This window comes from Microcaecilia unicolor, chromosome 12 (assembly GCF_901765095.1).
Source record: "Microcaecilia unicolor chromosome 12, aMicUni1.1, whole genome shotgun sequence".
Lineage (NCBI taxonomy): Eukaryota > Metazoa > Chordata > Amphibia > Gymnophiona > Siphonopidae > Microcaecilia > Microcaecilia unicolor.
The window spans coordinates 67,602,684-67,624,370 of NC_044042.1; the positions used below are offsets into that span (position 1 = coordinate 67,602,684).

The 21,687-nt window shown below is 43.8% G+C and overlaps 1 protein-coding gene across 1 annotated transcript in view; it reads left to right on the forward strand.

The window, feature by feature from the left end:
- MLLT6 (MLLT6, PHD finger containing) overlaps positions 1 to 21,687 on the forward strand; it is a 360,336-nt gene that overhangs the window by 229,426 nt on the left and 109,223 nt on the right. The window contains 2 exon segments of the mRNA XM_030220707.1: positions 8,807 to 8,873; positions 15,581 to 15,720. Coding sequence (XP_030076567.1) covers positions 8,807 to 8,873; positions 15,581 to 15,720 — 207 coding nt within the window.

The following is a 21,687-nucleotide window of genomic DNA, read 5'->3' on the forward strand; positions in this document are numbered from 1 at the left end:
TGTTTGTGTTGTATTGGGAGGTGAGAACTAGACACTGAGTTTTTTCTGCGTTGAGTTTTAACTTGAATGAGTCTGCCCAAGAGTGCATGGTCTGGAAGCTCTGGTTGATCTCGTTGGTTATTTCGTCTAAGTCACTTTTGAACGGGATATGGATCGTAACGTCATCGGCATATATGTAGGGGTTAAGGTTTTGATTGGCTAGGAGTTTGGCTAATGGTATCATCATTAGGTTGAAGATAGTTGGTGAGAGGGGGGGACCCTTGAGGAACTCCGCATTCCGGTCTCCAAGGTGGCGATCTGTCCGTATTCGTTATTACTTGGTAGGATCTGGTGGTGAGGATCCTTCAAACCATTTGAGAACTGGGCCTCCAATTCCAAAGTACTCTAGTAGGTGTAATAGTATTCCATGATCCACCATGTCGAAGGCACTAGACATGTTGAATTGTAGTATGAGTATGTTCTTGCCGGTTGCGATCGTTTTTTTGAATGAGTTCATTGCCGACACTAGTACAGTTTCAGTACTATGATTTGATCGAAATCCTGATTGAGACTTATGTAGAATTGAGTGTTTGGTCAGGTATACCGTGAGTTGTTTCTTCACTATGCCTTCCATCAATTTTGTTGTGAGTGGGATAGAAGCGGCTGGTTGGTAGTTGGTTAAGTCCATTGTGCTTTTCTTGGCATCTTTAGGCAGTGGAGTGAGTAGGATATTTCCATTTTCGTTGGGAAGAGTCCATTTATGAGTCTATAGTTTACTTGGTTCGTGAGGTCTTGTTTGAATTGTTTGGGTGCGGATCTTATTAGGCTGGTAGGGCAAATGTCAAGTTTGCATTGAGATTTGGCATATTTACTGAGCCAGTGTGTGAGTTCATTTATTGAAATCGGGTCAAAATTGATCCATGATCGATCAGCTGGGTATTCGCCAGGATTTGGGTCTAAGCATTCAAGGATGCTTGTGTACTCAATGGTATTGCTTGGTATCATGCGTCGGAGCTTTGTGATTTTTTCATTGAAATAGTTCGCTAGGTTGGTTGCCGTGTGGTGTTTAGGAAATTGTTTACAAGTGAAAAGAGTTTGTGCTTGTCCTTGTAATTTGGTCCTATTATAGTTTTGTAATGTGTTCTTTTGGTATGTCTGATTTTGTATTTGTATTTTCTTTGTACCTGTTTCCACTCTTTGAGTGTGTGTTCATCTTTTTTTTTTTAACCTTTATTAATCATTTAATGATTCACAGAGCAATGTGATAATACAATTCACATTGAAATAACAAAAGAAATTCTTTACAAAAAGTGGTATGAGGAAACAATAAACACTTTTTTCCATCCACAACTAAAGAAAAGCGATTCCAAGAAAAGGAAAAAAAGAGAAAAAGCATTAGGTTATTATTACACACTTGCTATCTCTAAATTCAGACTCCAGCCTGCTGTGTAGGAGGGCATGTAACAGTCACTTCAACTCTAGCGTCTAGAAAATCTTTAAGCTGTTTAGGGTCTACAAATTGAAATTGTTTGCCCTCAAGCATAACAGTACATATACAAGGAAAACGTAAAACAAAATTAGCTTTCAAGGCTTCTACTCTGGGACGGAGTTCCAGAAAGGCCCTGCGTCTCACTTGTGTCGGCCTAGAAAGATCAGGAAAGATCCTAACCTTGGAGCCCATAAACAGATCATCTAAATGCCTTAGGGAAAGTCTTAACACAGCATTCCGATCCGGCTCCAGCACAAAAGTGACTAACATTGTAGTCCTGTAAGTAATCACATCCAGTGAACTTTCCAGGAAGGAAGTAAGATTCATTTCTTCACCCATTTCTCGTCTAGGGGGATCTCCCAATGTCCCCTTAATGTTCCAGATATAGTGGGCTCGAGTTATGGGAGGCAATGAGTCTTTGTCCATTCCCAGAATGTCAATCATGTATTTTTTCACCATCTCTATTGAGGAAATTAAAGGAGACTTGGGGAAATTAAGAAACCGGAGGTTAAGTCTCCGAGACTGGTTTTCAAGGTATTCCAAACGTTTATGTAAGAAATTATTATCCTTAACCAAAACGGATTCCAAAGACCCCATTTCTTGAATCTTAGTATCTAGTTTTTCAATCTTAGAGGACTGCTGTGCTGTCACCTGTGCCTGAATCAGAACTGCTTCTGAAAGAGTTTTAATATCTTTAGTATTTTCTTTTAGCATACTTTGCATGGAGCAGTGAGTATTATAAACCATATTCCACAGTGACTCAAGTGTCACAATAGAGGGCTTACTTATTCCACCTGTTGGCAAAAGGGAGTGTGGTGCGATCTCGGTACGAGAAAGTCTATTAATAATAGCTTGCGGCAGTACCTTTGAGGCCAAATCGGCCGAAAACGTAAAGTCCGGGGTCCCACTCAAATTCGCCGCTGTCCTCCCCTCTGGCAGCTCCGGATTCACCCCTTCGGTATCGGATACTCTCTGGGCTGCAGCGAATAATTCACTTCCTGGCTGTGGAGGTTCCCTGCGGTCCTCGGGGCTCAAGGAAACCCCATCTCCGCTTCCCATCAACGTCGTCACGTCGACAGTGGCAGAAGGAGTCGATGTACATAGAGGTCCCGGCGGCGTCCTGGGGAACTGCAAAATCGCTTGCTTCAAAGCCAACGAAGGTCCAGGAACCGAGGGGAGCTCCCTCACCTTCCCCCTCCGCTTTCCCATCGCGAACGACGGGACGAGGGAGCCGCAAGAGGCAACAGTTTGCAGCGTCCTCAGGGAGCTCACACAGGTGCGTGTGTGCAAAACGCCATCTTGGAATCAACCATGTTCATCTTTTTTTTTTTGCTCCATGCCCTTTCTAGTCTTCTGACCTGTGTTTTTAGTTCTTTCAGTTCTTCGTTAAACCATGGGATTGAGTTGTTCCTATGTGAGGGTCTCGTTTGGAGCGGTGCTATTTTGTCTAGCACTGTTCTGCATCTGTTGTCCCATTCTTGTAGAAATTGGGGTGATTCTGTAGTTGTAGTCCATTCCTCGGTATATATTTGTTGCCAGAATGTTAGAGGGTCTATTTTGCCTCTCGTTGTGTAGGTTTTCTTTTCTTGTTTTTGTTGTTTCTCTTTTGTTTTCCAGAGGAGGGAGGTGGTTGCCTTGTGGTGATCTGACCATAGTGTGACTATCCATTTTGTATCCCTGAATATGAGGTTCGCTTCTGATGAAAATTTATGAGTTATGATGTCTAGTGTGTGTCCTTTTTTGTGAGTGGGTTGCATGTTAGGCCAGTGGATCTCCCATAGTTGGAGGAATTCCTTGCATTCATGTACGTTGTTTGAGTTGGTGTCTTCAAGATGGAGGTTTATGTCTCCTGCTATGAGGACATTTTGGGAGGACAGACAAGTATTTGATATGAAGTCTGTGAAGTGTATCTGTGCGTCTTGCCAGTTAGCCGGGGTTCTGTAAAATAGGATTATGTTTAGTTGATCATGTAGGTTAGGGTGGGTGATTCTGACTGTGGCTATTTCGAGTTGGGGGAGGATTGATGCAGCTGTAGTTGTAACTGTGAATTGGGATTTATAAATTATAGCTATACTTCCGCCTCTTTTTCCTTCTCTTGTCCAATGAGTGATTTTGTATCCTGGTGGACACAGCTCTATGATTATCGGGTCTTTGGAATCATGGATCCAAATTTCATTGATGAGAAGGAAGTCAAGGTTGTCTGCCGTTATCGTTGTAGTTTTTTTTATTATTGATCTGGCGTTCGTGTATCCTATTTGTATTAATTGGTGTTGCTTCCTTGGTTTCGGGGTTGTGGTGATTTTTATCAATTGTCTGTTTTCTTGATGTGCTGGTTTGGTGTCTTCTTTTGATGTCCTTTGTTGGTGTCCATGGGCGTTAGGTTTGTTGTGGTTTTTGTTATTTTTTTGGGTGGGCATTGTGTGTGTGTAAGTGATGTGTGATTTGTGAGTTGTGGAGTTGTTGTTATCTGTGTCGTGGGTTGTGTGTGCGTATAAGAGTAGGATGAGACAGTAGATAGGAGTGTTTTGCTGGGTTTCATATCAGCATTTAAGGCACCACAACGATTTCTAGGCAGCAGTGTATAGAATAAACAATACCATGTGTGCAGTGTATTCGCGGCACTGTCTTTACAGCTGGTGCTCCAAAGACAGTGCGTTTTAAATATGGCAGCAGAGTTTGGTTCAAGGTAAATAGTGCATTAGAGCAGGCGGCATCTGGTTCAGTGAAGCAGTGCGCTTAGAGGTAGATCTCGTTTGCAGTGAGAGAAGAAGGAAAAAAAAAAGTAGGTGATGCAAGTCTCAATTGTAGTCAACACTGTAGTCAGTCCAAATCTGCGGTGTCCACATCGTATCTATGAGCGGTGCGATGAGCGCAAGGCAATTCAGTCTGGCCAGTGTATTCAGCCTGCAACTCTGAAATCCACCAAAAACATGGACTTGAGCATAATATCTTTATGATGCCTCCTTATTTGGCTCAAAGGGCTATTTTGCCAGAGCTCTCAGAACCAGATTGTGATTCTTTGGTAGAACTAGAAGGCATTGAGGAGGCCTTAGATGCTTAATTCCCTTCCTGAAGTGCCCAACATTTGGGTGTGCTGACAAGGAACACCCTTGATTTTGACCCCTATAATATGCAATTGCAACTACATGAACCCTTAACGAGTTGAGGACCAGTCCTGTATCCAAGTCCTTCTGCAAGAAGGCTAGTCCATCCAAGATCAGTACCCTGAATGGACTAACTCTGCATTCCTGACACCAAACCTCAGAAAACCTCTATACTTGGATGTACACCAGAGAGGTTGGGTTTTACCTGGCCTGCAAAATGGTGGAAATTACCTCACTAGAATACCATTTCTTTCTAAATCAAGCATACTCATGAGCCAGGCTGTAAGACAAAATGGAGATGCAACAGGTATCCAAACTGGACCCTGAGCCAAGAGGTCCCCTGACTTTAGAAAATTTCCTAACTTTGACCTAATCTGGTTGGCATACCATGGCTGCCAATCAGGTGCCATCAGAACCACAAACTCTTGATGGCTCCTTCTGAATTACCTTTGCCACTAGGAACCATGGCAGGAATATACATATGACCATTCTATGATCATAACTGAATAACAACATCCAAGCCCTCCAAGCCTGGTTCCTTTCTGTAGCTGAAAAATCTCCCACAGCACTGAACAATGAGGGCAAAAGCTGCATCCGCTAACTGCCACTCCCCAAATCAAAGGTATGCCTGCTTAGAAAGTCTGCCTGGAAGTTTTCTATCCTGGCCATATGTTCTGCCCAGAGCACTGACAGTTGTGGCTCTGTCCACTGCAGTAGAGGTGTCACTTTCTTTGCTGCCATCAAACTACTAGTACCTCTTGACAGTTGACACAGACCACCACAGTGATGGTGTCCAACAAAATCTGGACCTCTCTTGCTGAAACCAGTGAGAGAAAGGCCCAAAGCACCTTCTGAACAGCTACTTCAACTCCTCTAAGGACTACTGACCCTGGACCACCTTGCTGTAGCAGTGGGCCCTCCAGCCATCCAGGCTGGCATCCATCTTGATGATATCCGCTCTGGCTGACAGGCTCTTCAGCTACTCGGAAAGGCTGGATCTTGTCTTTCCTCAAAAGCCTCACCCAATACTTCTGCTGTTGTGCCAACCACCAAGGTACAGTAATATCTGCAATGGTTACATGTGGGCCCTAGCCATTAGCTCTAGATCCAAGGCTGCTGCCATTGACCCCAGGGCCTGAAGATCATCTCACACCTTGGAGAAGTGCAACCTGAGCAAGCTTTGGATCTGAGACAGCAATTTTAGAATTCTCTCTCTTATCATGTATACCTTCGCCAGCATGGTGTCAGAGTCCTCAGACATTCCAGCAACTGGGAGGAAACCAGTGCTGTTAGTAAATTAGCTCATTCAACCCAACTCATGTAGCATACCAATCACTTTGGCTATTGCCAACTTGCTCTCCTCATAGGACTTTGCACAAATTAGCCAATTGTCTAATCTAACGCGGAACTTATTCACTGTGCAAATCCCAATAGGTGGTTCAAGGCGGCTTACAACATAAGAGGCCCAAAAGACAGTGTATGAGGAATTACATCAATCACAGTACATTGATGAAGAACAAATTAATAAATTAACTTAAAATTAAGAAAATAAAACACTCAAAAATTATCAAATAAAAAAGTTTTCAGTTTCCTTTTAAACTGAAGATAATTAGATTCAGTTCTGATACACTGTGGTAGATCATTCCTAATAGAGATAGCATAAAAGGGAAACATTAAATCTAATTGATGTTTATACTGTAAACCTTAATACGATACCATAGTAAAACCCAAGATGAAGAAAAAATGAGTGAGAGAAGAGTTGAATTAAAAGATCTGGTAAATATGTAAAATATGAAAAATGGTACATGCAACTTTGAAATAATTTGAGATTTTAAGGGAAACCAGTGAAGCCTATGAAGATACCCAGAAATGCTATCATAAGAACATAAAAATCGCTGTACTGGGTCAGACCAATGGTCCATCTAGCCTAGTATCCTGTTTCCAAAGTCTCCCTGATGATGCCTCTTTTTTGAGGAGACTGAAGGCAGTCTCTTTTTAAAGTGTTAGAAAGGTGTTGCGAGAACTTGGAATGCACCACCTATAGGACCTAATAGCCTGAAGTGATCTGGGTCCATCTCCAGTAATACCATATCAGGTGCCTACCCACAAGCTCTATCATACTGTTGGCCCCCAAAAATTCATCGTGATCCCTGGTTACCACGAATGCCTCTGGGCCCACCTTCCTGACTGCCTTTCAAGTTGCCGCAAGAGGGCTGCCCCTGGCCAGGAACCTCTAGAGCGTCACCAACTTACCTGGCTAATACTTACAGGTGTCTGAAACACATCCCCTGGACAAAGAGAGGTGTCCCACTCCTCACATCCTATCTTCAGGGAGCCTTGGAAGCTTGGACTCCCCTAAACCCTTCACCATCTTCTCCAAGTGCCCATAAAGATTTGCCTACTGAGCTATGTCTCCAGTGCCACATTGGCAATAAATTCTAGATCCACAACGATCAATGCACCGTCATCACTGTAGCCATGTTCTTTGCAGAAGTGCAAATCAAATCCTATAAGACATTGGCTAAGAAGGCAGTAACCCCGAATATCCTTCCACAGTCTCCTCTAAAGAATCCTCTGGAAGCTATTGAGTCCAGCACAGACAGGCTCTTGCAACATAACTGCTGCCTGCAAGGCTAGTGTGGACATCTCAAAACACTGCTTCAGCAACACCTCCATTTTCTGAACCCGTAGGTCTGTGAGGGCTGATCCTTCCTTCCTGTACAAAATGGCAGTCTTCTGGTTAGACACAACTTCTCCCTTTTCCTCCATGACAATGGAGTAAAGCCTGGCCATAGACTTGCCCACTTTCAGACTAGCATTGGGCATCTCTTGCTCAGTCAGGATCATATCCTTGATTGTCCCATGGATAGTAAAACCTTCACAGGCTTCTGGAAACCTCTTCAGCAAAGGGTTTTCAGAAGCGCTGTCCTCCAGAGGGCCAGTTTCCAGGATCATGAGTATCACAAGGGTCTGTGTGATCAATGAAGACAACTCTTCTTGCTTGAGGATTCAGACCACCATCACATCCTCTCTCCTTCCAGGAACTCCTCTCTGCTCTCCATTATGCGTTTAGGAGGATTCCCCCCAGCAAATCCACCAAACCTGCAGAGGCTAGAGACCCAATCTCTTCCTACTACTACTATTTACTACTATTTAGCATTTCTATAGCGCTACAAGGCATACGCAGCGCTGCACAAACATAGAAGAAAGACAGTCCCTGCTCAAAGAGCTTACAATCTAATGCAAGAAAATCTCAATTTGGGCCTGCAAAAGAAGAAGTATCAGTGGTCCCTCTATTCAGTCCTTTTGTGGACCAGACATGGTCAAAATGATGGCAGTTATCTCCAAACGAGAACCTCCTCTGGACCTGGGCACCATTCCTTACAGGTGCAGCTGGCCACCTCGCTCTCGTTCTCTTCTGCCTTTAATTTCCAATTTTAAGTAATTTTAATTTACAGTGGTGTGCTGTACTTTTTATTAAGAGTGGTATAGTAAATACTGAATAAACCATTTGCCATGCTCAGCCTGCCTTGACTTGAGTCTTCCATGATTTTGGCAGGCTAGACCACTCTTACATATGTCTGGAACTAATACAAATACTCCCCCCTCTGGCTCTTATTCCATTCGGCACTCTTCTTCTTCTTCTTCTCTCTCTAACATTAAACTTTATCCATCAAGCTGGCCAGCTGCTGATCTGGGCTACCCTGACTCCCTTGTAAGAATTGGAGGGGAGAGAACAGGGTCCAGTAAGGACGGTAAGCTTGAGGTGTCAAGAGAAGGGGGTAAGGGACCTGACTCAGCCGTTTTTTTGAAACCTTAGGGCACCTAGTCCAGCTACCAGCCAGTCCAGGCCCTCTTGTAACCCTAACATTCTCAGAAGGAGCAACAAAATCAACCAGCTCCTACCCCACCCAGGCCTTCTGCAAACCGCCAACTTACCATCTGCTGGAGACACAAATACTGGCTATATGAAGGGTTCAAAGGATCCTATATAGGGCAACATTGTCAAACCAGTTGTTCTCTGTCTCCATCTACTGATAGATGAGCATATATCAATATTTCTGGACGGTCCAAAGGAACAATGAGGAAAACAGCTTTCTCCAAAACAATATTTACTAGTCTCTGTGTTGTTGTCTAGTAGGCATTATGCAGAAGAATGAAATAAGTTATGTAAAAATTAAAGTAGATAAAGGACTAGAAAAAAAAAATAATCATTTTCTTCTTTTTTCCTAAGAGCCAGATTTGGAAGACTGCAGTTTTGTTTGCAGAGGGAGTTCTCCCCAAGAAAGTCTATCCTCCATGTAAGTTACTTTCACCTCTTTCTCCCCCACCCCATCAGAGATTACTTTAGGTCATTTGGCTTCCAGCTTAAGTGGAAACCAAGCACTAATGAAGCTATAGCATCATCATCATCCTTCTTTTGCAGCTATTCGTACTGTCTCGTGTACTAATTTTTAACTCTTTCACTCCTCTCACCTACAGAGAAAGATAGGGGTTGGTATTTAGTAGGACTCTGTATAGCCTTTCTTATTACTTTGAGCTCTCTTGAAAACTGTTACAACCTAAGACTGACTAGTAGTGTTTCTGCTATTCAAGGGCTTTGAGCATCCCCAGCTGCTACAATTCATGAGAATTGTAAGGACTTTACAGTGCAGCTTTTAGCTACTCCCACTTTGGCACAGGCTTCTTTGATGTAAATCTGAAAAAAAGGTTTTAGTTGTATGGGACCTCGACTTTGGAACTCGCTTCCATAAGAATTGTGGTTTACTGAAGCTTGGATATTTCCCATAGTTTTTGGTTAGATTGGCTGGTAGATTTTAATTATATTTTTGTGTCGTTATTTTTGGTTTTGCTGAAGGCTGGAGCAGGGTTCTAGTTTATTTGATTATATATGTTATATAATTTTATTTTTATTATTTGTTTTGTTCTATTTGTTTTTAATTTATGCTGTACATTATGTAAATTGCCTAGAGCAGGTAACTGATGGGCAATTAAGACTATTAAGGTATAAATAAATAAGCTTTCAGGAATCTTTTTTTTTTTAAGCCATAAGCATAATGGTAGATGAGATCTCAAATCATAAGAAAAACAACCATTCCTACAGGTGTACAAGCAAAAAAAAAAAGTAATTTCTTTTGGTTTCCTGTTTCATATGCAGTTTTTTTTCCTTTTTATTATTTTGTTTTTAAAACGTTTCATTCATTTCGATGTACTTACATTAATAATGGCTATTGGCTGCCCCCCCCCCCCCCCAAAAGTGAAGCCTAGCAGAGATCCAGGATGGCAGCTGTGTGAATTGCCATCCTTACCTGTGCTCCTGATCTGCTAAAAAAAAAAAAAATGTTCTGTTTATGGAGAAACACAAGGGGAGACCAGGGGCTTTTCCCTTAGAGCACTGAGCTACACCGCTTAGCAGTCCCATTGATCAGTTTGTCGAATGCAGGTAACACATGAATATATCCAGCATGGAGCCTTTGGGGACCCAAGCGGAGACAGGTGGATCATCGATTTCTCTTGGCTCTAATGCTGCCCTTAGTCCAGAGCAGCGTGTTCCCCCGGTGCAACCCAGATACTGTGCAGATATCTCTGGAAAGCATTGGTGTCTTTCCAGCTCAAGGCAGAGAGAATGGAGCATTCTGTGGTGTCTAAGTGGCTCTGCAGTCAGCAGCAGAAAGAATAGAAGTAGCCTGGAGAGATTCTTTTGTGAATTTGGCAGTGTTAGAGGTAGGGGTTTCAACTAGGACTGAATCAGTAAACTCCATATCAGTTTTTTTTTCCTGTGTCTTATTGAGAAAATGAAGCTAGAGGCAGTTTGGCAGGTCATCTTAGAAATAGGTCATCTCTAATTCCACATGTGATTACTTCGGCCACTAAGTTTAAGCAGTGCCAAGATTCTATGGAAACAGAAGTTAAAGATTTGAAGCATTTGGTTGGAAAATATAAATTAAAGATTTTATCTATGCAAACTTTGGAGGCTACATTGGTCAAAGATAACTCTGCATTACATATGAAAATGGAGGCTTTGGAGAATGAGATTAGGAGGGGCATTTTGGATAGAACGTCTGCATCAGAATTTGGACGTTTTAAAAAATGTCCAAAGAAGGTCATTTTCGAAAAAAAAAAACCCATCCAAATGCAAAACATCTAAAACAGAGTGGGAGTGGCTTAATAGTTAGTGCAGCGGGCTTTGATCCTGGCAACATGGGTTCAATTCCCACTGCTGCTCCTTGTGACTTTGGGCAAGTCAAATTCACAAGGGGCATTTTTGGATATGACTAAGTCTGAATTTGGACATTTTTTTGTAAAACGTCCAAAATGAGAACAGGAAAGGACATTTTCTACAAAAAAAGTCTATCTTTTCCTTTTGAAAATGCTGTTTGGAAAAACGTTTTATGATTTGTTTTATTTTTGGTCCATTTTCAAACAAAAAAAATCCAAATGCAAAATACACAAGAAAATCCACAATAGAGTAACACCATTCACATGTTCTAAGTGTGGTAAAAGCTTTGGTTGTAAGGTAAATCTCAAAGTGCATCAGAAAGTCCACACGAGAGAAACCATTTGCATGTATAGAGTCTGGTAAAAGCTTTGGCCAGAAGGTAAACCTCACAATGCACCAGATAATACACACAGGAGTGAAACCATTTACATGTCCTGAGTGTGGTAAAAGCTTTGGTCAGAAAGAATGTCTCACACGGCATCAGAGAATCCACACAGGGATGAAACCATTTACATGCACTGAGGAAGTACAAGCTTCAGTTGCATTGGGACAGGTAATTAGGGAATGTACACTCTTGCTATGAAGTATGGAAAAACAGCACTCTGGTATTTAGATATATGTAATAAGACCTCTTTTTCTATAGATCTGAATTCAATGCCCAAATCTAATGATAAACAATAGAGACAAGGCTTAGATGTTATAAAAAAAAAATAGAAAGCTTGGCATCAGGTAGAATACTGGAAAAGTGATATTCCTGGAAAGCAATAGGACATCCTTGGGTGCACTGCAGTGGAATTTATAAAATGCTCCCAGGTACACATCTCCTTTACCTTGTGTGCTGAGCCCCCCTAAACCCACCACCCCCAACTGTACACACTACCATTGCCCTTACAGGTGAAGGGAGCACCAATATGTGGGTACAGTGGGTTTCTGGTGGGTTTTGGAGGGCTCACAGTTTCCTCCACAAGTGTAACAAGTAGGGGGAGGTAGAAGCCTGGGTCCACCTGTCTGCAGTGCACTGCACCACTACTAGACTACTCCGGGGACCTGCATGCTATTCTAATGGACCAGAGTATAACATCTGAGGCTGGCAAGTAATATTTTTAATCACATTTTTGGGGGCTGGGAAGGGGATAGTGACCACTTGGGGAGTAAGGGGAGGTGATCTCCAATTCCCTCCAGTGGTCATCTGGTCATTTGAGTGGAGTAGAGGCGTAGCCTAGTGGCTAGTGCAGCAGACCTTGATCCTGGGGAAGCGGGTTCAATTCCCACTGCAAGTAATTTTTATAAAAACAGATCTAGCTCAGTTTTAGTCTTGGACGTTTTTGTTTTGTTCCATTATGGCTGAAAGACGTCTAAGTCTTAGGAACACCCAAGTCCTGCCTTGAAAATGCCCCTAGCATGCCCCCTTGAGATTTAGATGTCCTTCTGACGGACCAGGGAAAAACGTCTAAAAAGAGGTTTCAAAAATACTGATTTGGACGTTTTTGTGAGATAAACGTCCAAATGCAGACTTATGTCACTTTTTGGAAGTTTTTCTCTTTTGAAAATGAGCCTATAGGTCAACCAGTTTGCATTTTATTAATTTTCCACATTTACCTCTGAGATCTCCCCAAGATCTTTTTCATAGATATTTGATGGCAGTTCTGAAGATAGTAGAGAATGTTCTTTTTCCAATTTCTAAGATATTTTATTTACCTATTTCCAAGGGGTGCGTTGGAGAAGTCTTTGGAGTTGAAATTCTAGTTGAACCAGACTGCTATGGTATCTACTTCAATTTTAGTTGTTTCTTTATCATTAAAATTGGATAGAGAATGGCTTTTGCAGATGTTTTTAAACATTGCGAGGATTTGTTCTTGAATTCCAAGATTAGGGTGTTTTCTCATGTGAGAAAAGATACTCAGAGACTAAAAAAGAATTTCTCTGTTACACCCTATGTTACAGTTGGACATACTTTTCTTCCTTACATTTCACTGCAAGTGTATTATTATTTATTTTTATTTATTTATTTGTTGCATTTGTATCCCACATTTTCCCACCTTTTTGCAGGCTCAATGTGGCTTACATATTACCGTTAATAGCGTTAGCCGATTCCGGTCTGAACCAAATACATTGTGTGAATGAATACAAGGTGATATTGTGGTAGATAAGGTATATGTATGGTAGGTACAATTGGGAATTTAGGGAGGGAAGAAGGAGGAGTCAGGTAATTTCCATTATAGATCTGCTAAGTATGTTTTCTTTACACCTTCCCAATCATCCTTTCTGGCTGCCAAAGACTGGAGGCACTTTCTAGTTCTACTCCATCTTAATTTCTATTAGCGTTTAAACAATTATTAACTGAAAGTAACTTTCACATTGTCTAGCCTTTTCTTATTCTTGTACTTTAATGGAGTTACTTGCTAGTGGGTGGCTGCTGGACGTGAGGATCGCCTGGTCACTTGCCTACCTGGTGCTAAGGTGGCAGACCTCACGTGTCACCTAGACAGGATTTTAGATAGTGCTGGGAAGAAGCCGGCTCTCTTAGTACATGTAAGTACCAATGGCATAGAAAAATGTGGGAGGGAAGTTCTGGAAACCAAATTTAGGCTCCTAGGTAGAAAGCTAAAATCCAGATCCTCCAGGGTGGCATTTTCAGAAATACTTCCTGTTCCTCATGCAGAGCCAAAGAGACAGACAGAGCTCCAAAGTTTCAATTCGTGTTTGAGACAATGGTGCAGGGATGAGTGATTTATATTTTTTAGGAATTGGGCAACATTCTGGGGGAGGGGAAGCTTATTCTGAAAGGATGGGCTCCACCTTAACCAAAATGGAACCAGGCTGCTGGCGCTAACACTTAAAAAGAAGATAGAGCAGCTTTTAAGTTAAATGGGGGAGAAAGCCAACAGTCACCCAGGAGCGCATGGTTCGGTGTGGAGTATCCTTGAAGGATACTATTGAAACAGGATCTTTAGGAAATTCCAACAGAGAGGTTTCAATAATAGTGAAAGAAAACCAGAAGTGTTCAATGGGAGAACAGAGTAAAGGATGCAAATTATCCCCATTAACTTCAAAGCAGTCTGCAGATGCAAGGAAATAAGACAATTTGAAGTGTCTATATACAAATGCTTCAAGCCTTAAAAGTAAGATAGGAGAATTGGAGTATATAGCACTAAATGAAGAGATAGATATAATAGGCATTTCAGAGACCTGGTAGAATGAGGGTAATCAGTGGATCGAAATGGAGGGAGGGTTGCTATATGTTAAAGAGAGAATTGAGTCAAACAAAATAAACATTCTACATGAAACAGAGAGGGTGGTGGAATCTTTATGGATAGAAATTCTGGGTGTGAAGGGAAGGAATATACTGGTAGGACTGTACTACCATCTACCGGGACAGAATGAACAGACAGATGAAAATATGTTTACAGAAATTAGGAAAGCTGCAACTGGGCAACATTATAATAATGGATGATTTCAATCTTGTACTTAGGCAGATTTATTGATCAAAGACTCGACACAACGCTGTGTTCTGGCCCAAAAGGCTTACATCAGGAGACTTCTTAATAAAAGGATTTCTGAATCTTCAAAATTGGTATATTCAAAATAAATCAGTCTGTTGGTGTTGAGAAAGACCTTTAGATAGACAATATGAACATACAAATCTGGTAGCAAAACATATGTTTAAAACAAATAGGAGGAAATATTTTTTCACTCGTAGAATAGTTAAGCTCTGGAACTCATCGCTGGAGGATGTGGTAACATCAGTTAGTGTACCTGGTTTATCTGGTTTTAAAAAATATTTGAACAAGCTCCTGGAGGAAAAATCCATAGGCTGTTATTGAGATGGACATGGGGGAAGCCACTTCTTGCCCTGGGATTGGTAGCTTGGAATGGTGCTACTAATTGTGTTTCTGCCAGGTATTTGTGACCTGGATTGGCCACTGCTGGAAGCAGGATACTGGGCAGGATGGACCATTGGTCTGACCCAGTATGACTGTTCTTATGTTGTTATATTGGATCTCTGAATGAGTTTTGGACTTTAGTGATACAATGTTAGTTTTTTCATTCTTCATTGTACAGTTTTCTCTGCAAATGTTGCTTTGTGTTGATACTATATATATATATATATACATATACTGTTTAAACTTACATAAAAAAAATAATAAACTACCCTAGTCCCCCCAGTCACACCCCATACTCCCCCCCCCCCCCCCGATCAAGAGCATTTTGCCCTTATTTGGCAGCTTGACCTCTAGTGGTAATACGATGAGATTACTGCTAGGAATCCAGGTTGCTATTTTGAACCTAGCACAGCAATGGGCAGGAGCGACTGGGGATCATTCCTGCACCCACTAGAATACCAGGGACCCCTATATGAGGCAGGGCTGGGATATAGGGAGGGTGTGAGACGTGATACTTACACCTGGGAAATGAGGAGTGGGGTTAAGCTGATATGGGATGATGCCAGCCCCATAGTGTGTCACCTTTAAATGACCCTTGAAAATAAAAGCGAAATTTCTTTTTTTTTTCCCTGTTTCAGTTCTAAGACTAAATGAAATGACATGAGAAATATTAAATTTTTCATGTTTTTTTTCAAGCAATTGCACCATCCCTATTGGAGAGGGGTGATCTGACACTGAAAGATACAGAAACAACCCCTTCCTTGGGTAGGGTAGAGTGTTACTGGATGCATAAAAAGTGTTATGGAGGTTAAAGGAACAGAGACCACACTCGTCCAGTAGGATAACGGAAGTTCTAAGGCTTAATAACCAGCTATTGAAAATGTTTACACTTCTTTTTGGCTAGGTCTCCTATCAGCAGTTTACCCACCTTGTTTGACCAGACAGTGTCGTGCAGCAACAACCAGTTAGAGAATGTCCCCAGTGCTACCCCCAACATTGAACAGCTCCTAGAAAAACATGGAAATGGTGAAGCTGGCGTCAACAGTGAGTACTGTATAAATACTGCATGCTAAAGGAGGGAGAGCCAGGAAACACATCCAAGAATATTTTGGAATGTAGCATGCAAATGTTCCTCGCGCAGTCCAGTGGATATTACATTAGTGGTAATGTAAGATAATATATCTAGTCACCTGGTCATCCAGGTGACCAAACTTTTAATCCTGGGAAAGGGAATGGGACTTGATATAACGCCTTTCTGTGGTTACAATGAAAGTGGTTTACATATTATATTCAGGTAGTTATTTTGTACCTGGGGCAGTGGAGGTTTAAGTGACTTACCCAGAGTCCAAGGAGCTGCAGTGGAAATCAAATCCAGTTCACCAGGAACAAAGCCCACTTCACTAACCACTAGGTTACTCCTCCACTTTGCCAGCTGTGGCTCAGTAAAGTCTCAAAAGCTGGACCACAAAATGAAAACAGATGCAGACTAAGTTCAGCTGTCAAACTGGAGACAACAGGAATTTCACTTTATATTATCTAATTGTACAATTCTTCAACACTGCACTTTGACAGTGCCTATATTTTTGTTCATTTATAAAAATGTTTCTACCACTTCCTCACTCCACCCATCCAAAGAGGTGTTTAATAAAATAAGTATTAAGGAGCCTGCAGGTCTCCTCTGGAAATTAAACAGGTTCATTACAGCTTGGCCTTCTTGCTGTCACAGGTTCATTCAAACTTGGCTGTCCTGCTCTCAAATTGTTGGGAATTCCTTCTGATACCCTAGAACCCCATTAGAAGCCCTGAGTGCGTATGCCTTGTAGCGCTATAGAAATGCTAAATAGTAGTAGTAGTAGTGCAAGTCTGGGCTCTACACTGTGAACAAGCCCTTCTGCTTGCCTTCAGCTGCTTGGAGCCACTTCATGGCTCAAGAAAAGAGCTCCAGCAATTCACTGGTTTGAGGCCAGCCAGTGGATTTTTTTATTTTTGTTTTGTTTCTGTGTTTCCCTAAAGGGGAACAGAAAGCAGGGAACTGGAAAGAGGAATATATGGGCGAAATAAACAAATGTATGGAAAAGGAAGGAAAAGGAAGTGATCGATAGAAAGGGAGCATAGAGTGGCCCCTCCAAAAAAATAAAAAAGAAACCAAACCTCTGAAAATTTTTGTTATTTGCTTCTATTAAAATTGTATATTGAATTGTTAAATTTAATTTTCTGTTAATAGTTGTTATTAACAGTTATACTAAAAAGGAGAGATATACATTGAAAGCATTTAAAAATAAAACCTTTTCTCATCCTCTGTGCCAGGAAAAAAAAAAGCAGAAAGCACGGAATAAGAAAAACCCCCCACAAACATATAGCATAAGCCAGAGAAGGAAGAAAAAAGTAGGACAGTCAAAAATAAAAAAGCAAGTCAAGAAATCCAAAAGTGCATTTAAAAGAAAAAAGGATCCATTTAAAGTTATATGTTTAGCACTGCTAAATGTACTTGGATAATTTTAAACAGATTACTTAACCATTAAGTTATACCAATTTGTTGTATTTGCAGGTAAACAGTTAAATACCACTACTGAACAGATAACTTACACCACAAATTCCTCAGAAAGAATGGAGGAGTCAATATTCAGCCAGTGTTTTTTTGGCTGCCACTGGCAGTGTTCCTCGATATTCAGTGCTGTTCTGTGTCCAAGCCCTGGCATTGAATATCCTGTTATATGTAGGTAGATAACATTTATCCAGTTAGGTGCATTATTCAGCCCTTAACCAGATAAGTTAAACCAGTTAAAGATAGGACTGTGTTTTATGTGGTCTTTGTGGTTAACTTATCTGGTTAAGTTTTGAATATCGGTACCAACTTCACCCCCAGACTGCCCGACCGTATTATCGAAATGAAAGGTGGACGTCCATCTTGTTTCAATAAAGCGAATGATACATACCTGTAGCAGGTGTTCTCCGAGGACAGCAGGCTGATTGTTCTCACGACTGGGTTGACGTCCACGGCAGCCCCCACCAACTGGAACAAAAACTTCACGGGCGGTCCCGCACGCAGGGCACGCCCACCGCGCATGCGCGGCCGTCTTCCCGCCCGTGCGCGACCGTTCCCACTCAGTTGAATGACAAGCAAATTAATGAGTAAACGCAACTCCAAAGGGGAGGAGGGAGGGTAGGTGAGAACAATCAGCCTGCTGTTCTCGGAGAACACCTGCTACAGGTATGAATCATTCGCTTTCTCCGAGGACAAGCAGGCTGCTTGTTCTCACGACTGGGGTATCCCTAGCTCTCAGGCTCACTCAAAACAAGAACCCAGGTCAATTGAACCTCGCAACGGCGAGGGTATAACAGAAATTGACCTACGAAGAACAACTAACTGAGAGTGCAGCCTGACCAGAATAAATTCGGGTCCTGGAGGGTGGAGTTGGATTTAAACCCCAAACAGATTCTGCAGCACCGACTGCCCGAACCGACTGTCGCGCCGGGTATCCTGCTGGAGGCAGTAATGAGATGTGAATGTGTGGACAGATGACCACGTCGCAGCTTTGCAAATCTCTTCAATAGTGGCTGACTTCAAGTGGGCCACCGACGCTGCCATGGCTCTGACACTGTGAGCCGTGACATGACCCTCAAGAGTCAGCCCAGCCTGGACATAAGTGAAGGAAATGCAATCTGCTAGCCAATTGGAGATGGTTCATTTCCCGACAGCGACCCCTTTCCTAATGGGGTCGAAAGAAACAAACAATTGGGCAAAGACTGTCTGTGGGGCTGTGTCCGCTCCAAGTAGAAGGCCAATGCTCTTTTGCAGTCCAATGTGTGCAACTGATGTTCAGCAGGGCGGGTATGTGGTCTGGGAAAGAAAGTTGGGAAGACAATTGACTGGTTAAGATGGAACTCCGACACCACCTTTGGCAGAAACTTGGGGTGAGTGCGGAGTACTACCCTATTATGATGAAATTTTGTATAAGGAGCATGAGCTACCAGGGCTTGAAGCTCACTGACTCTACGAGCTGAAGTAACTGCCACCAAGAAAATGACCTTCCATTTCAAGTACTTCAGATGGCAGGAATTCAGTGGCTCGAAAGGAGGTTTCATCAGCTGGGTGAGGACTACGTTGAGATCCCATGACACTGCAGTAGGCTTGACAGGGGGCCTTGACAAGAGCAAGCCTCTCATAAAGCGGACGACTAAAGGCTCTCCAGAGATGGCTTTACCTTCTACACGATGATGGTAAGCACTAATCGCACTAAGGTTATTCCTTACTGAGTTGGTCTTGAGGCCAGACTCTGATAAGTGCAGAAGGTATTCAAGCAGGTTCTGTGTAGGACAAGAACGAGGTTCTAGGGCCTTTCTCTCACACCAAACGACAAACCTACTCCACTTGAAAAAGTAACTCTTTTAGTGGAATCCTTCCTAGAGGCAAGCAAGACGCGGGAGACACCCTCAGACAGACCCAACGAAGCAAAGTCTACGCCCTCAACATCCAGGCCGTGAGAGCCAAAGACTGAAGGTTGGGGTGCAGAAGCGCTCCGTCATTCTGCGAAATGAGAGTCGGAAAACACTCCAATCTCCACGGTTCTTCGGAGGACAACTCCAGAAGTAGAGGGAACCAGATCTGACGGGGCCAAAAAGGCGCTATCAGAATCATGGTGCCGTGGTCTTGCTTGAGCTTCAGTAAGGTCTTCCCCACCAAATGTATGGGAGGATAAGCATACAGGAGGCCGGTCCCCCAATGGAGGAGAAAGGCATCCGACGCTAGTCTGCCGTGCGCCTGTAGTCTGGAACAGAACAGAGGCAGCTTGTGGTTGGTCTGAGAGGTGAAAAGGTCCACCGAGGGAGTGCCAAACTCTCGGAAGATCTTGTGTACCACTCTAGAATGGAGCGACCACTCGTGCGGTTGCATGACTCTGCTCAGTCTATCGGCCAGACAGTTGTTTACGCCTGCCAGGTATGTGGCTTGGAGAAGCATGCCGAACTGGCAGGCCCAGCGCCACATCCCGACGGCTTCCTGACACAGGGGGCGAGATCCGGTGCCCCCCTGCTTGTTGATGTAATACATTGCAACCTGATTGTCCGAATTTGGATAATTTGACAGGACAGCTGATCTGTGAAGGCCTTTAGTGCGTTCCAGACCGCTCGGAGCTCCAGGAGGTTGATCTGAAGATCCTGTTCCTGGAGGGACCACAGTCCCTGGGTGTGAAGCCCATCGACATGAGCTCCCCACCCCAGGCGAGATGCGTCCGTCGTCAGCACTTTCGTGGGCTGCGGAATTTGGAATGGACGTCCCAGGGTCAAATTGGTCCGAATGGTCCACCAGTGCAGTGAATTGCGGCAACTGATGGCGAGGCGGACGACATCTTCTAGATTCCCGGTGGCTTGACACCACTGGTAAGCTAGGGTCCATTGAGCAGGTCTCATGTGAAGGCGAGCCGTGGGAGTCACATGAACTGTGGAGGCCATGTGACCCAGGAGTCTCAACATGTGCCGAGCCGTGACCTGCTGAGACGCTCTGGTCTGGGAAGCAAGGGACAGAAGGTTCTACGCCCTTGCTTCGGGAAGAAAGGCCTGAGCCGTCCGAGAATTCAGCAGCGCTCCTATGAATTCCAGAGACTTGACGGGCTGGAGATGGGACTTTGGGTAATTTATCACAAACCCCAGCAGCTCCAGAAGGTGGATAGTGCACTGCATGGACCGAAGGGCTCCTGCCTCTGAGATGTTCTTCACCAGCCAATTCAGCAGAGCTCCTTTGAATTCCAGAGATTGGACTGGCTGGAGATGGGACTTTGGGAACACGTGCACTCCCAGCTTGCGCAAGTACGCCGCTACCACCACGAGGCACTTTGTGAACACTCGAGGCGCAGAGGCGAGCCCAAAGGGCAGCACACAGTACTGAAAGTGCCGTGTTCCTAAACGGAATCTGAGATACTGTCTGTGAGCTGGCAGTATCGGGATGTGAGTGTATGCGTCCTTTAAATCCAGGGAACATAGCCAATCGTCTTTCTGAATCATTGGTAGAAGGGTGCCCAAGGAAAGCATCCTGAACTTCTCTTTGACCACGTATTTGTTCAGGCCTCTCAAGTCTAGGATGGGGCGCATCCCCCCTGTTTTCTTTTCCACAAGGAAGTACCTGGAATAGAATCCCTGCCCTTCCTGCCCGGGTGGCACGGGCTCGACCGCATTGGCGCTGAGAAGGGCGGAGAGTTCCTCTGCAAGTACCTGCTTGTGATGGGAGCTGAAGGATTGGGCTCCCGGAGGACAATTTGGTGGAGTGGAGGCCAAATTCAGGGCGTATCCGCACCGCACTATTTGGAGAACCCACTGGTCGGAGGTTATTACAGGCCACCTTTGGTGAAAAACTTTCAACCTCCCCCTGACTGGCAGATCGTCCGGTACGGACACTTTGATGGCGGCTATGTTCCCATGGATCCAGTCAAAAACCCGTCCCCGGTTTTTGCTGTGGAGGCGCAGGGGGCTGCTTAGGCGCACGCTGTTGACGGGAACGAGCGCGCTGGGACTGTCCCTGTGCCTGATGAGGCCTTCGGGCCGGCTGGGTGTACCTACGCTTGTTGAAGGCGTAGGGCGCAGCCTGCAGGGCCCGGGAAAAACGTCCACCTGCAGAGGTGGATGCTGAAGGCGCCCGGTGGGAGAGCTTGTCGAGGGCGGTTTCCCGCTGATGTAGTTGGTCCACCAACTGCTCGACCTTCTCGCCGAAAATATTATCCCCCCGGCAAGGGACATCAGCCAGCCGCTGTTGGGTGTGGTTGTCCAGGTCAGAGGCACGCAGCTATGAGAGTCTACGCATCACTATACCTTGAGCCGCAGCTCGAGATGCCACATCACAGGTGTCATAAATACCCCTGGACAGGAACTTTCTGCACGCCTTCAGCTGCCTGACCACCTCCTGAAAAGGCCTGGACTGCTCCGGGGGGAGCTTGTCGACCAGGTCCGCCAGTTGCTTCACATTATTCCGCATGTGTATGCTCGTGTAGAGCTGGTAAGATTGGATACGGGTCACGAGCA